The sequence below is a fragment of the Diceros bicornis genome, chromosome 1 (genome assembly GCF_020826845.1).
Source record: "Diceros bicornis minor isolate mBicDic1 chromosome 1, mDicBic1.mat.cur, whole genome shotgun sequence".
Lineage (NCBI taxonomy): Eukaryota > Metazoa > Chordata > Mammalia > Perissodactyla > Rhinocerotidae > Diceros > Diceros bicornis.
The window spans coordinates 85,084,421-85,101,549 of record NC_080740.1 but is presented as its reverse complement, the minus strand read 5'-3'; the positions used below and the strand labels follow the sequence as shown (position 1 = coordinate 85,101,549).

The following is a 17,129-nucleotide window of genomic DNA, read 5'->3' as shown; positions in this document are numbered from 1 at the left end:
GGGCCTGATGAGCTATGTTGATTTAAATCCCAACAGCAATGGAACGACACTGCAGAGTTTAAGCAAAGCACTGACATAATCAGATCTGTATTTTATATATTTTTTATAAATCTATAGTTTTATTAAGACAAAAACAGACAGTGTGGTATGAAGTTTACATTTTAACCAAGTTTTCACAGAAACTTAACACATGCCTAAAAAGATTTCACAATGGAGTTCTAGGTGCAGGTCTAAATGATTTCAAGAACTGACGGATCTCACGATTCAAGACAGCATTTTGGATATTAGTCAATTCTTATGATTAAAAAAATCTTTTTGTTTTGTTTTCTTTTGTGTTTTAAAGTGAACCACTGCCCCAGTATGAAAGTTTAATCTTCTCCTCAGACCAGGGCTTCTGAAATCATTCAACTCTTGAAGTGATTCAATGAACTTGTGCTGTCAGTGACTGAACACTGTCACCAATGGTTTCAGAGTCTGAAGTTCAAAAAACAGAGAGGCTCCAAGAGTTTTTCACTGTAAGAGCATGGGCCCTTGTCTTCCCCCACTCTCCCACCTCCTATACCTCCCTCTTCCCCTCCCCAAATACCTCAGCCAGTGGCTTCCAGGGACGAGCTGATATTTATAACTTTGTAACTGGAAAGAAAGGGTCTTCTTGTCAATTTTAAGAATTAGCACCTCTAAGACAGAACGATCTGCTTGTGTATAGGCTCCAATAAAAGACTTTCCCTCCTCAACCAGTTTCCATCCCCAAAATGGCAGCTTTGGTAACATTAATTGGCTTAGTCCTTTGTTGTGAACAGCATTAAGCTCAGGCAGGAACACCTTGGCTTCTAAGTTTCAGGCATTCACAACTTTTAAATAGTCTCTCACAGTCCTCACTTAGGTTGCCAATTACATTTTTTGAAAAGATACATATTCTGGACACATAATGGAATCATCATTAGCTGTTGGTTCTTTCCATTGTTTCACCATTTCCCCAATCAGGCCCGAAATTTTAACAAAAACGAACCTACTCATCTCCTTTCTTTCCCACCCCATCCCTCCCACCCCCAAATAATATACCAGTAATAGCCAAAAACTACACACATGCTACGCTGTAAAAATGCAGAGTTAACACTATTGGGAAGAAGGCTGTGGGTTGTGGAGATGCTATGTGAAGATCTACAGTATCTTTCTGCTCTCCCACACACCCATTCTGAAAGTTCTGTCCTTCATGGAAGGGTCTTTGCTTTTCTCAGCAAAATGCAGAATGGGCTGCCTTGAAACACTTCTCCTCCTTCCCCTCCACTGGGATGGGTGTGCAAACTATACAGCATGGAACGGCTTGAAAGCACTTGAGCTGCTGTAGGGCACAGAAACTATACTGGCTCTTCAAAGGACATCTTCTCAAGCCACCTCTATGGTGTCAAGACAAGTAGAACCCCTTCTCTCTCCACTTGAAACCCACAGTCAGATGCGACAGGGGCTGGTACTCAGGAGAGTTAGTTCTTGTCATCTTTTTTGTCATCATCCTCCGAGGGGTAGCAATGCCACGTCAGCCTTTCCTCGTAGAAGGATATGACAACCTGTGGGCACTTGACATTGGCTTCCTTGGCAGGGACCAGGTCAGCCTCATCAGAGTTCTTCCATTTCATCAGGAACATGAGTTCTCCACTGGAGTCTGTAGCTCCAATAATCTGCTCTGGCTCCAAACCCCGGGCAAAGCCTCGTGGCTTTTCTGACTCTTCTTTCTTCTTTGGCTTGCTCCTCTCTCCCTTATCTTCAGAATCAGAGTCAGCTTTGCGCTTGCCTCCCTCTGATTTATCTGTCTCATGTGCTGTTTTCTGTGATTGCAGAAACTCGGCAATGAGGTCAGGGCAATCTAGCTTCTCTTCTGGCTCCCACGTGTTGTCCTCATCTGAGAACCCCTTCCACTTCAGGAGGTACTCCATTATGCCCTTTACCACTCGACGGTCGAGAACTTTTTCCACCACATATTCCTCTTCCTCCTCTTCTAGCACCTCCTCCGCCTTCTTCATGTTTTGTTTTCTCCCCATAGTGCCCGCCAGCTTTCTGGTATAAAGAGTGACGCTGCTCAGAGCAGCGCCCAAGAGCCCGAGAGGAATCGGTGCCGTGCCACTGGCACGGCGTGTCGGGCTGGCCAGGGGAGTGGTGCCCAAAAAGGCAAGAAGCTGGGTGGCCGCAGGCGAGCCCCTCACTGAAGCGGCGTACCGCAGGCCCCAGCCAACCCAGATCTGTATTTTAGAAAGCCAGAGAGAAAGCAAGGTGTCCATTTAAAACTATAGCACAAATCCAGGTGAAAAATGACAGGAGCTAATATGGTAGGGGAGACAGAAATAACTGGACTAACTGGGATAACTAGAAAGTAGAATTGACAGGATTTGATGACTATATGGACACTGATGAGAGAAAAAGAGAAAAGTTAAGGATAATTCCCAGGATTCAGGCTTAGGCAATTGAGTGGACAGTGATGAAACACACGAAGAGAGCCAGGGCTGGAAGTGGATGAAAGAGATGAGCTTAATTTTAGTCACTGAATTGGAGGCACATGTGTGACAGAACACACAAGTGAAACAGTTCAATAGGTGTCTGAAAAGTAAGAAGACAAGAATCATTAAAACATAGAATCACTGAGCAATGCTGAGGGCTCAGTTGAGATAATCGTACCTATCTACAGAGATGTGCAATTTCTTTTATTACCACTCAACAAATCAGAAAAAACTCTGAATTCCTTCCGGGTTAAGGTTTTGACAGGCAGATGAGATAAAAATACAGCAGTGAAAAAAGCAGATAAAGCTTATTCCTTCCCTTATTCTAATGGAATGAACAAATAAACATTAAGAGATACGAAGTATTATGAAGAAAAATAAAGTAGAATAAGGATATTATTTTGGATAGAGAGGTCAAAGAAGAAAGGGACATCTGAGTGCAGAACTCACTGAAGTGAGGGAGCACGACATAAACATCTGGGAGAAAGCATTTCTAGCAGAAGAAAAATGCAAAGGCCATAAAGTGGAAAAAATTGGTAATACTTAAATAGCAAGGAGGTCACTGTGGTCGAGTTGAATGAGAAAGGACAGGAAATGAGGTTAGAGAAGTAGCACAGGATGCTTTGGGCCATAGCAAGGACTTTGGAATTTGTCTCATGTGTGACAGGAAGCCACTGGAAGCTTATGAGTAGAGAAGAGAAGAGTAACATTATCCGATGGGAAAGAGGTTGAAGTCATCCATACGACAATAGGGTTTGGGGGAGAGAGCAAAACTCTGAGCTAGTTGTCAAAGCCTTCAATGAATGATGAAGAATGACTGCGAGATGAACAGGTGAGAGCAATTAGGAGAAACAGAGGGTGGCATAACTGAGAGGAATGAGCCTGCAAGAATCAGCCACTCTACTAGCACTAGCAAATCAAGAGGATACCGGATGAGTAAGACAAAAATTCCTGGAGAATCTCTCAAGAGGTTTACATTCTGGTCATGATGAATGAAACTGAAATGACTACAAAAATTATCTTTATTTAATTAGAATTGTGTGGCCTGCGCACAAATATATTTATTTACTAAGTTTAAGTAGCCTATTTAAATATGTTAAAGTAACATGTTTTAATTATAATTATCACAATATTGGGAGGTTTTATGAATATTAACCTTTTCCTGATAAAATAGCACATAGATTTTTGGCAGGAGCTTCATGATCTTCTAATTTGGTAATGTTCTCCCAGTAGTTGGAAAGGTATCATATAACAACACACAGAAGGCAACAGTATTACAGTTCCAGTTATTTGGAACTTCTTCATATGAAGTTGGCATTTTACAATTTTACATAAAACATCATTCTTATTTAATTTAAAATCTCAATATTTTAAAATACATTTTTATGTTTTTTCTAGACAAAGTATGTAAGTCCTAGTACACGCCCCACCTTGAATCTGCTTGGCCCTGTTTACACACCCACCAACGCCACCACCCCTGGCCTCAACCATTTGCCTTGTAGCCCGAGTAAAGAGTCACACACTTTCTGAAGTTATAAATCCTCATCCAGTGGAGAGGAGAGTCCCGCCACAGCTCCAGCCTCTACCTTCAACTCAACAGGACCAATAGAAGCTCTGGCTTCCCAAGAGGCTCCTCAAAGAGGCCAGGGAACACAACTAAGAAGTATGGAAAAGTTAAACACCACAGGAGAAGACTTAACCAATAAGAAATGGGACACAGAAATAAGCAAACAAATAAACTGCCCTTAGTCCCTGTTCTTCACCACCACAACCACCATGGACTGTTTTGAGGCACAGTGTTTCCATGCGGCCTCTGGGAAAAACTCCTCTAAAAGTGAGCAAACAGGTCTGTAATGCACCACCTTATATAGTTGATTCTCATTATTCATGGTAGTTCTATAGTCACTGTGAAACTGAATTAGTGAAGACTGAACCATTGCTCCTAGAGGAAATACAGGGTTAGGTTCATAAAGAACTCGAGTCACAATATTTTTATCAACCGATCAACACATAACCTTGTTTTATGTGTGTTTCTGTTTAAAGATACTTTAACATATATTGTTGATTCATTAACACTGAAGTTACAACCAACAGCACTAAAACCAGTGCCTGAACAAAGCATACCTAACACATGTATTTTCTCTGTAAGGTACATTACAGCCTTCTTGTGCTTAGGAACATTAGCTAGCACTTCAGCACTATGCTGGGGGGCTATTTTAAACAGTAAACCCATCACCAAAAAGCACAAAAATGAAAAAATATGGCACTAAACAGACAGCGGTAAGGACACTTATTTACAGTATGAGAGCTGAAACAAAAAGGCAGAGCATCTGTTCAACCTCAGCTGGTGAAGTGCACATTGGGCAACTCAAATTTTCTGGCACTATGCACATGTCTCAGAATGACTGCAGTAGCAACACAAGTATGGATTTTGGGGTTACAAACAAATTTTAGTAAGTATGCAGATTTGCAAAAATGGAATCTGTGAAGAATGAGGATTGACTCTATTTATTTTCTCTTATTCTCTCACTTACTTTTCCTTTTCCTTCATTCTTTCTTCCCTGAAAATGTACCCATCTCCCCAACCTCAATAAAGCCTTAGCCCATAAACTTCACCTAAGGCTTTGTCTTCTAGGGAATGCAGGCTAAAACTCAAAATAAATTCTAGTTAGAGTTAAATATGTTTGCCATTTAAAGAAAAAAACTAAATTTTTCTACTTGGCAAATATATACCCATTTTTATTTCCTGTTATGTATTTTCTTAGGAAAATAGTGCCAGTGGGTATTTGCCTACTTGATGATGAAAACTTCAAAAAATCAAACTAACTATAGCAAAAAGTATATTTAATTTCCACTTTATTGAATATGTAATGTTGCATTAAAAGATGGTACAGAGGCTAATTGTTCACTTGGTTGAAAATGAGCAAAAGCATTTTAAGAATCCTCCCATTCATATTTTAAGCGATTTGATATTGGAGATAATAAATCTTAGAAAAACTAAAAATATTTATGTTCAATTTAGATTTAAATTTCATTGAAAAGAGCTAATTTAAAGGTTAAAAGGGTATGGAATGAAGAGAAAATTTCTATTCAAAATGACAACTAACTTATTAAATACTTAGGAATATATTTAATAATAATCATAAGGGAGAATATCACAATGAGGTCTAACAATTTTAAGGACTTTAGTAGGGTGATAGCGGTGGAAGAATAGACTTCCAAGATCAGTGGAAAAGAATGAAAGGCCTAGAAAAAGACATAAGAATTCTGTGTTAACATATAAGCAGCATTTCAAATCAACAGAGGGTAGGGTTGGCATTAATTGGTTAACATTTTGGAAACTGTGGAAAAAGTACATAAAACAAAATAAATGTCAGATATATTAAAAATTAAATATAAAAAGCTGAAATCATCAAAGAACAAGGAGAAAACACAGATGGATATTTTTATTATCCAGGTGTGGAACAACCTTGCTAAGTATTCACAACAGAGAAAATATGAAGGAAAAAATTCATAGGTCTGAATATATAAATATTTAAAGGCAGTAAAAAGGAAATTTCTAAAACAAATTAAAGACTTGGAGAAAACAGGGGCCGGCCCAGTGGCATAGTGGTTAAGTTCGTGTGCTCCGCCTTGGCAAGCCCGGGGTTTGTGGGTTCAGATCCTGGACAGGGACCTAAACACTGCTCATCAAGCCATGCTGTGGCAGTGTCCCATATACAAAAGAGAGGAAGACTGGCTACAGATGTTAGCTCAGGGGCAATCTTCCTCACCAAAAAAAAAAAAAACCATGGAGAAAATATTTTCAAAATGATTAGCAAAATATTAAGATCTTTGATATGTACTGAGTTATTATCAAATAAATTAGGAAAGATAATCACAAAAGAAATGATGTAAATGATACAGTCTATATATATTTTAAAAATCACAAAAAGAAAATACAAATGGCAAAAATAAAAACGGAAAAGAATGTAACCAAAGAAATACAAATTAAAATGAGACATTTGTTATCTATAAACCGGCAAAGATAAGAATCTCATTCTCTAGTGTTCAATAGCAGACAAAATAACTCTCATAGCCTTTGGATTCAGAGGATAAACTGGTACAACTTTTCCAGAAGGCCATTTGGTAATACATATTGAAAGTTTTCAAAATGCTACATACATTCAACCAGCTATTCAGCTTTTAGGAACTAACTCTAAGGAAATTATTTTGACCTACATAAAGATATAACTAAAAGAATATTCACCTCAAAGCAGTTTATAATAAGAAAAAATTGAGAAACAACCTAAAATTCCAAAAACAAGGGACTGTTTAAATTAGGGTAGAGCTTAGAATAGTTCATGTCTGGGTAAAATGTTCACAATATTATGTTTGGTTTTTTTTTTTTAGTGTTTTGGGTTTTGTTTTGTTTTTTTTTTCTGGTAACATAGTGCTTACTATTTGCTAGGCACTGTTCTAAGCATTTAAAAAAATATTAACTCATTTAATCTTTACAATAGCCCAAAATGAATTAGGTAGTATTATTATTCTCCCCATTGTAGTTTACAAAACAATATAGCATAATATAATTTTTGTTTACAAAAAGTTGAAAAATATACATGTAGTGTACATATACCCTCAAGCATTAATAAAAAAACTCAAAGGTCTTTACAAAAATGACAGTAGTAGTAATCTCCAAATGAATATCTGACTTTTCTTGTCACTTGAATTTAAGTGTTCAACAAAAACATGTATTACTTTGTTGTAAAGAAAGATGTTATTAAAAAATAAATTAAAATAGGGCTGGCCCAGTGCTGCAGCGGTTAAGTTTGCATGCTCTGCTTCAGCAGCCCAGGGTATGTGGGTTCGGTTCCTGGGTGCGGACCAACACACCGCTTGTCAAGCCATACTGTGGCAGTGTCCCATATAAAGTAGAGGAAGATAGGCATGGATGTTAGCCCAAGGCCAATCTTCCTCAGCAAAAAGAGGAGGATTGGCAACAGATGTTAGTTCACGGCTACGCTTCCTCACAAAAAAATTAATTAAATTAAATTAAAATAAAATATATGGAAAATCAACCTGTATTATTCACACGTAGGAACATTCTTCAGTTTAGAGGAGAAATATGATGCGAGTAATGCACTGATTCTTTTTAAGGCTACTGTCATGAAGTGAAAAATCTAGTCAACAATCATAAACAATTTGTATTGGGTATCTGACTATCCATTGCTTTTTGACCAGATACATGTCACTCCAATTTTGCCATCATGTCAGTACACACCAATTTTGCATGCTGTATCAGATCCTAAGAAGTAGAAACCAACCTAAATCTTCATCACACTATTTAAATACGTTTAAAATATATTTGACTATACACCTATTAGAGATTTGACTTCTACAAATTACTTAACCTCTAAGCCCCGGTTTTCTCATCAATAAAAAGAAAAATGATACCTTGCTCAAAAGGCCCACTACAAAATGCTTTAGCTCATAATACCAGTTCAATAACTAAATTTCTTAACTACTTAGTAAATTTCTGCAAATTAGATGGCCATTACTTACCGACAGGATAATTCTCCATCCATAGCATCATGTTCATCTGTACTGGTATATGTTAATCTTCCTCCAACAACTGTCCCAACTAAGTATACCAGCCATGCAAGACGTCCTAATATATAAAGAGAACGAAAAATGTTTAGGAAGTACTGATAGAAACAAAGCTTACTTTTTAGAAAATTCCATAATTAGCAAAATGATCTATTCTTCCCAACAAGTGATAAAACTACTGTGAATTCAGTTCTTGACAGACAGTAGAGAGTTGGGTTTTAAGTTTTTCAAGGCAGTATAAAAGCGAAAATGACAGATTTTAGAGCCAGATAAAACTATGTTTGAAACCCACCTCTATCAATTTGCTAGGTGATCTTGCATAAGTTACTTACCTCTTTACGTCTTAGGGTTTTCATATACAAAAAGGGGAAAATAATATCTACCATGAAGACTTATGATTAAAATTAAATTTGATAACAAAACACCAAATGTAATGCCTAGATTCAGGGCTGTTAGTAAGTAATAGTATGATCCAATGACCAGCATCTTTCCTTAATGGTCAATGTCATGATAGCACCAGTCTGATCATTTTTAATATCACCACTGCCTGGAACACAATAGTTGGTGGTAAATTTATTCCCTTTGTATTTTTATGCATAATTTATAAAAATCCAAGATTTTCACATTTCAATGTGCAAATCACATTGTTTGACAACCAAATTAACTTCATGGGCAATAACAGCAAAGGATTAAATAACTTTACAACAATGGCACAAATGGCAACATCTACGGTTTTCATAAATCTTACTTGGGGGCAGCCAATATTGACTAATTTAGAAATAGAGATATTTATTGCATAATTTTTGTTTAAGGCATATATCTCTAGATTCATTGATCTATGTGTCAGATTCTCTAAGATTTTTAAGACTTTTATGAATAATTAACAACATATCAATTATCATGCTAAAAAGAAATTTTGTGTTATTCTTGGAGATTGATTTTTCAAAGATGAGCAGCCTATTTCGTAATACTGAAATCAATTATGTTTCTGTGTTGAGAAATCTTTTCAAGGGAACTAAAGTGTTTTTCACAAGGTATTGAATTAAACAATCATAAAAGAGGCTGGCTGTGCTTGTTTGAAGACTTAGGAAGGATAAATAAATGTAGAAAAAGAACACATTCTTCCTATATTCCTGTGGATAGCAGCAGTCATTACTATACTACAACTAATCAACAACTCCCTCAAACTTCTGGAGAGACATCAGCCTACTGAGGTGACAAACTTCCTGTAAGTTAGACTTATAACCTAGCAAGTATCCACATCCTTTAATCCACAAAACAACAATGAATAAATCAGAATTGACCAATTACGCAGCCTTGTACATTAGCAATGTGAAACATTAAATAGGAAAACAAGAACACTAATTTGATCAAGTAATTCATAAATCAGACTCAAGCTTCAAAATACGTGTAATTAGCGAAAAAGGTAACAGAACAAAAAGTCCATGCAGGAAACTGAGGGTATTAAAAAAAAGTTACCTTATGTACATCACAAGTGTTTTATGATCAATATGAAAGTCTATTAATAATACACACTCTCCCCTGATGATCCTGCTTCCTCTATGGGCCCTCTCAAGAGGTAGGTGATTTCTCTTCCATACCTCTTGTATCTTGGGCCTTGAACACGGAGTAGATGTTCTTGATGTTCCTCATTTCCACTTCGGGAACATTCTCCCTCTCTCCATCATAAAAGCACTCAGCTTTACTTATGTCATCAAACTAGGGTCTCAAATACTTTTTCTTGCTGCAATTATCTACCCTCCCTCAGGTTATTTCTCTTTATTTTTTGAAGGTGTTAGTTTCTGGCTCGCTGTCTTTCTTTCCAACAATATTTCTATCACAATAAGTAGTGATTTCAATATCTACAAAGATGAATCTTCCAACTTCAACAATCCTTGGTTCTACTGGGAACCTCCAATCCATGAACCTATCACTTTTTTTTTTAAACAACTTTACTGAAATATAATTCATATACAATTCACCCACTTACAGTATATGATTCAATGTTTTTTATTAAATTCACAGGGTAGTGCAACCATCACCCCAACCTAATTTTAGAACATTTTCATCTCTCCCAAAAGAAATCCCACTCTACTCCCCTTGCCCCCAGAGCTAAGCAACTACTAATCTACCTTATCTCTTTAGATTTTTCCCATTCTGGACATTTCATATGAATGGAATCATACAATATGTGGTTTTTGTGACTGTCTTCTTTCACTTAGCATAATATTTTCACGGATCATCCATTTGTAGTTCACATTGGTACTTCATTCGTTTTTATGGCCAAATAACATTTCATTGTTTGGACATATCACATTTTATTTATCCACTCATCAGTTGATTGGCATTTGGGTTGTTCCCACCTTTTGGCTTTATAAATAATGCTGCCATGAACATTTGTATATGGTTCTTATGTGGATCTATGTTTTCATTTCTCTTGGGTATACCTAGAAGTGGAATCACTGGGTCATATAATACCTTTATTTTTAACATTTTGAGGAATTGCCAAACTGCTTTCCAAAGCAGCTATACCATTTTACATTCCTGCCAGCAACATATGAAGGTTCAATTTCTCCAAATCCTTGCCAACACCTGTCATTACCTGCTTTGATTATATCCATCCTAGTGGATGTGAAGTGGTATCTTGTAATTTTGACATGCCTTTCCCTAATGACTAACAATGTTGAGCATCCTTTCATGTGCTTACTGGCCATTTGTATGCCTTCTTTGGAGAAATGTCTATCCAAATCCTTTGCTCATTTTTAAATTGGGTTATCGTTTTTATTATTGAGTTGTAAGAGTTCTTTATATATTCTAGATGCAAGTCCCTTACCAGATAAATATATTGCAAATATTTTCTCCCATTCTGTGGTTGTGTTTTCACTTTCTCAATGGTGTCCTTTGAAGCACATAAATTTTTAATTCTGATGTAGTCCAAATTTCTAATTTTTTTTGTCACTTCAGCTTTTGATGTCATATCTAAGAAATCATTGCCCAACCCAAAGTCATGAAGATTTACTCCTATGTTTTCTTCTAAGAGTTTCATCATTTTAACTGTTACATTTAGGTCTATGATTCATTTTGACTTAATTTTTGTGTAAGATATGGGTCCATCTTCATTCTTTTGCATGTAGATATCCAGTTGTTCCAGCAAGATTTGTTGAAAAAACAATTCTTCATCATTGAATTGTGTTGTCAACCTTGCCAAAAAATTCAATTGATTACAAATGGGAGAGTTTATACTTGGAATCTCAATTCTATTTCATTGATCTAATGTCTACCTTTGTGCCAATACCATACTTTTTTTTCCTTTTTTTAAACTTTTATTTTATTTTGGTAAAAACACTTAACATGAGATCCATCCTCTTAACCAATTTTTAAGTGTGCAATACATTACTGTTGACTGTAGGTGCAATGTTGTACGGCAGATCTTTAGAGCTTATTCATCTTGCTGGACTGAAACTTCATGCCCATTAATTACTAACTCCCTATTTTCCCCTCCCCTCACCCCCTGGCAACTACTATTCCACTCTTTGATTCTATGAATTTGACTATTTCAGATACCTCATAAAAGTGGAATCATGCAGTATTTGTCTTTTTGTGACTAATTATTTCACTTAGCATAATGTCCTCAAGTTTCATCCATGTTGTCGCATATTGTAAAATTTCCTTCTTTTTAAAGGCTGAATAGTATTCCATTAGATGCATATATCACATTTTCTTTTTTTTAACTGAGGTAACATTGGTTTATTAACATTATATAAATTTCAGGTATACATCATTATATCTTGACTTCTGTATAGACTACATCATGTTCACCACCAAAAGTCTAGTTGCCATCCATCACCATACATATGTATCCCTTTACCTCTTTTGCTCTCCCCCCCCTTCCCCTCTGGTAACCACCAATCTCTTCTCTGTATCTAAGTGTTTGTTTATCTTCCACATATGAATGAAATCATATGGTATTTGCCTTTCTCCATCTGTCTTATTTCGGTTAGCATAATACCCTCAAGGTCCATCCATGTTGTTGCAAACAGCAAGATTTCATCTTTTTTATGGCTGAGTAGTATTCCATTGTGTGTGTGTGTGTGTGTATATATATATATACATATATATATATACCACATCTTCTTTAGCCATTTATCTGTTGAAGAGCCTGATACCACAAAACTCCTAGAAGAAAACATAGGCAGTACACTCTCTGACATTAGTCATAGCAGTATCTTTTTGAATATGTCTCCTTAGGCAACGGAAATAAAAGAAAAAATAAACAAATGGGACTACTTTTGTAAAGAATCAAACTAAAAAGCTTCTGCACAGCAAAGGAAACAATCAACAAAATGAAAAGACAACCTACCAGTTGGGAGAAGATCTTTGCAAATCATATATCCAATAAGAGGTTAATATCCAAAATATATAAAGAACTCATACAACTCAACAACAAAAAAACAAACAACCTGATCAAAAAAGAGGCAGAGGATCTGAATACATTTTTCCTAAGTTATACAGATAACTTCATCCAGCACATGAAAAGACGTTCAACATCACTAATTATTAGGAAAATGCAAATCAAAACCACAAGGAGCTGTCACCTCACACCCATCAGAATGGCTATTATTAAAAAGACAAGAAATAACAGGTATTGGAGAGGATGTGGAGAAAAGGGTAGCCTTATACACTGTTGGCGGAAATGTAAATTGGTGCAGCCACTATGGAAAACGGTATGGAGATTCCTCCAAGTTAAAAATAGAACTACCATATGATCCAGCTATTCCACTTTTGGGTATTTATCCAAAGAACACGCAAATACTACTTCGAAAAGATATATATGCACTCCTATGTTCACTGTAGCATTATTCACAATAGCAAAGACTTGGAAGCAACCTAAGCGCTTATCAATGGATAATGGATAAAGAAGATGTGGTATATATACACTGTCTTGATTACTGTTGCTTTGTTTTAAATTTTGAAATCAGGAAGTGTGAGTCTTTCAACTTTTTTTTCAAGATTATTTTGGATATTCTGGGTCTCCTGGATTTCCATATGAAGTTAAGAGCCAGCTTATAAATGCCTGCAAAGAAGCCAGCTAGGATTTTGACAGAGATTGCACTGAATCTGTAGGTCAATTTGGGGAATACTGCCATCTTAACTATATTAAGTCTTCTGATCCATGATCATGGATGTCTCTCCACTTAGTTAGATCTTTAATCTCTTTCAACAATGTTTTATAGTGTCAGTGTACAAGTCTTACACTTCTTTTTTGAAATTTATACCTAAGTATTTTATTCTTTTTGATGCTATTCTAAGTGGATTTGTTATCTTCACTTAATTTTCAATTGTTCATTGCTATATAGACACATTGTTGATTTCTGTTTATTGATCTTGTATCTTGCAACTTTGCTGATCTCTTTTATTAGTGCTAATAGTTTTTTGGGATCTGCCATTTTTTCACTCTCTCACATGTCTTCTCTATCCTGCTTACCTAGCTTCAGTTTTATGGTCAATCATAATTTCTGCCTTGTATACAACTTCAATTACTCTCTTGTGCTGACATACTTATCTTACAAAACCATAATTGTTTAAATTCAATTCCCCACCTACTCTTTGCCTATACTCACACAGCTTAACATAACTGGAAAAAGATACAACGACGCTGACTAGTCTCACTTTGAATTTACCATCTGAGTTAGGCCTTACACAGCTATCCCATCAATTTTCAATACCTAGAGTATGGCAGTGTGTCTTCAAGATACCCATCACCAAGTCCTTCCCTCCATGTACTCATATGCCATCAAGAAGTAGAGTCTATTCTTCCAATCCTTTGTAAATTGGGCTGGATTGTGACTGCTTTGACCAATAGAATATGGTGGGTGTTACACCATTCCAGTACTGGGATTAGCCTTCAAAAGAAGTGGCAGCTTCCTCCAATCTCTCAGGGAATGTTCACACTGGGGGAACCAGTCACCATGTAAGAAGACCATATACACCGAGGCCCAAGCTAGCCACGTAGAGACTACATGGAGAGAGATGCCTAACTAGAGTCCACTCATCAAATATTTCAGCCCAGACACCAGACTTGTGAGTAAAGAATCGTTTAGGTGATTCCAGCCCCAGCTGTCATCTGATTACAATGCCTGAAAGACCCCAAAAGAGAACCATCCAGCTGAGATTTATCAATCTCAGAGAACTTTGAGAGATAATAACAGGATAATTGTTATTTGATAAACCACTAAGTTTTTGCACAAGATAACCAGAATACAATCTGTCAACATTTCATAACTCCCTTCCCTGCTTCATTATTTTTTTTATTTTAGAACTTATCACTTTCTAATATAATATGTATTTTACTTATTTATTTTGGTTTGTTACCTGTCTATTCCAATAGAATGTAAACTGCATGACAGCTGTTATTTTTTCCGTTTGGTTGTTGATTTCATCTCCAGAGCCTAAAACAGTGCCTAGCACATAGTAAGTTATCAATAGACATGGGTTACTGAATTAAGAAATCATTACATAGAAAACATAGCATGAAACAGGTAAGAGAATGTTAACATTTTATTATCAATATAGTAAAGATTAAAATGTAGTCATTACTAAAAATGACTGTTAATGGTAATTATATTTCTATTGCCTGAATAAAATAAAAGCAACTTCTCAAAGCATACTCAATATAAGATGTGATATAGTCTATCTTCATTATTTGTAGATTCTGTTACTTGCAAATTCATCTACTTGGTAAAATTTATTTGTTATCCCAAAATCAATACTTGCAGACATGCACAGAGCAACAAGAAATTTGAGTTGCTCAATGTACACATTCCAAGTTTAGGTAAAACAAAGTGACACTCTGCTTTCTGTTTCATCTCTCACACTGTAAATAATTAAGTATTCTTTTCACGTTTTTTTTTCGTGCCACATTATTTTTGCACTTTTGTTGGTAATTTTATTGTTTAAAATAGTCCCCAAAAGTAGTGCTGAGGTGCTACGTAGTGTTCCTAAGGGGAAAAAAGGCTGTTTATGTGCTTGATAGAGAGAATACATGTGTTAGCCAAGCTTTGTCCAGGCATGAGTCATAGTCATGTTGGCTGTGAGTTCAATGTTAACGAATCAACAACATACATTAAATAAGGTATCTTTAAACAGAAATACACACAAAACAAGGTTATATGTTGATCAGTCAATGAAAACTATGTGACCAGAGGCCCACAGGAACCTAGCCCTGTATTTCCCCTAGGAGCAACGGTTTAATATTTGCTAATTCAGTGTTCGCAGCAACTTTATAGAATGTAAAAACCAAATAATAAGAATCGACTATATTTCTCAGAATCTTACAGAGGTCATTATTAATAGACTATGCTCCAACTCTGTGTGGGGCATACCCATTTTGTATAATGGATGTGAATCTGAAACACTGCAAGCGTGATTTTTGGTGAATGTAGTGTAATAATTTACCTGCCCTATGGAAGTCATTATTTTTAAAATATCCGATTGCAAATTATTTCTTAAAATGAAAATATTATTTAAATATAAATAATAAGCTTCTTTATATGTTTTATCAATTTAGATTTTTAGATACTGGTTTTTCTTAAAGCAAGCTTTACTATTACTAAAAATAATAGCAAATATTTATATAGTAACTACTATGCACTAGGTACTGTTCTAAACATTGTATCTATTATCTATACCTATATTCATTTAATGCCACAAATCCCTATTAAAAAGTACAGAGCTATAATTCAAATATAGGCAATGAATTTCCAAGAGTCCACTTCCTCTCAAGATAGATAAAAGGAAATACTCAAACAACACAGTTGTGAATTAGCAGGACAGATCTTGATGATCCAACAACATCTTATGATCCAACTATCTCTTAAGTGTTTATTTAATACATTTTAATTCCTAATCTTGAATTGTTTTCTAGCTGTCTCCCAAATTTTGACCACAGACGAAACTGCATCTGCCTCTGGGATCATTTTTAGAGCGTTTCACACTTCTTTTGATTTCCAAAAAACCCACTATAAAACCAAGTATATGTGAAACATGAAATGAATATTTGTTGAATAGCTAAATTTAAAATAAGCAAACTTACTTTGGGGGTTTATCACTAATGTAGACACAGAAACATTTGTTTTACTAGCTCTTGATAAAATAAGCCTACTTGAAAATAGACAATAAATTCATCATGCATGTAATTTTTGTATTTCTGTTTGAAGATCAATATAAAGAAACAGAGGCAGTACAATTTAGCTACGCAGAGCACAGCCTGGGTTCAAATCCTGCCTCTACTATTTATGTGCTAGTTACTTAATCTCCCTTGGCTTTAATTTCCTCATTTATGAATATGAAGATGATTATAATAATTGGCTCACAGGCTTAAGGACAAATGGTATTTTGCACATAGAGGAGTCCCCTCTTATTCACAGTTTCAGTTACCCACAGTCAACTGTGGTCCAAAAATATTAAATGGAAAATTCCAGAAATAAACAATTCATACATTTTAAATTGCATGCCACGCTGTCGTGCCAGGGATGTGAATCACCTCTTTGTCCAGCATATCCACGCTGTATAAGCTACCCACACATTAGTCACTTACTACCCGTCTCAGTTTTCAGATGGACTGGCATGGTACCGCAGTGCTTGTGCTCAAGTAACCCTTATTTTACTTAATAATAGCCCCAAAGTGCAAGAGTAGTGATGCCGGCAATTTGGATATGTCAAAGAGAAGCCGAAACGCGCTTCCTTTAAGTGGAAAGAACATAGTATATATATATGCTTCGGTACTATCTGAAGTTTCAGGCATCCGCTAGGGGTCTTGCATCATATTCCATGCAAGTAAGGGAGGGACTACCGTAAAGTACTCATAATAGTGCCTATTACAAGTGCTCAGTAAACGTTGGCTACTATTACTATTATTATCATTAAGTAGTTATCCCCTTTTTAGTTCTATATCATATGTACAAAAACCGTAAAACATATCAATATGTAACATTTTTACATTCATTCTGAGTTTTATTTTAGAAGCTGCTGAAGAAAATTAAATCACACAAT

At 35.9% G+C, this 17,129-nt stretch overlaps 2 protein-coding genes across 5 annotated transcripts in view; both read right to left on the bottom strand.

The window, feature by feature from the left end:
- The window catches only part of RANBP17 (RAN binding protein 17), a 344,596-nt gene that overhangs the window by 257,971 nt on the left and 69,496 nt on the right, over positions 1-17,129 (bottom strand). For all 4 annotated transcript variants that reach the window (XM_058545803.1, XM_058545811.1, XM_058545813.1 and 1 more), the window contains exon 13: positions 8,034-8,139. In XM_058545803.1, coding sequence (XP_058401786.1) covers positions 8,034-8,139 — 106 coding nt within the window. The remainder of the gene's footprint in view (positions 1-8,033; positions 8,140-17,129) is intronic.
- On the bottom strand, positions 1,053-3,895 carry LOC131408777 (chromobox protein homolog 1-like). The gene has a single exon (XM_058545830.1). It carries the CDS (start codon positions 2,271-2,273, stop codon positions 1,482-1,484), a length of 792 nt encoding a protein of 263 aa, XP_058401813.1. The 5' UTR covers positions 2,274-3,895; the 3' UTR covers positions 1,053-1,481.

Bases quoted from the DNA above. Each gene is read 5' to 3' on its own strand.
- LOC131408777 (XM_058545830.1), bottom strand. From the start codon at position 2,273: ATGGACACCTTGCTTTCTCTCTGGCTTTCTAAAATACAGATCTGGGTT.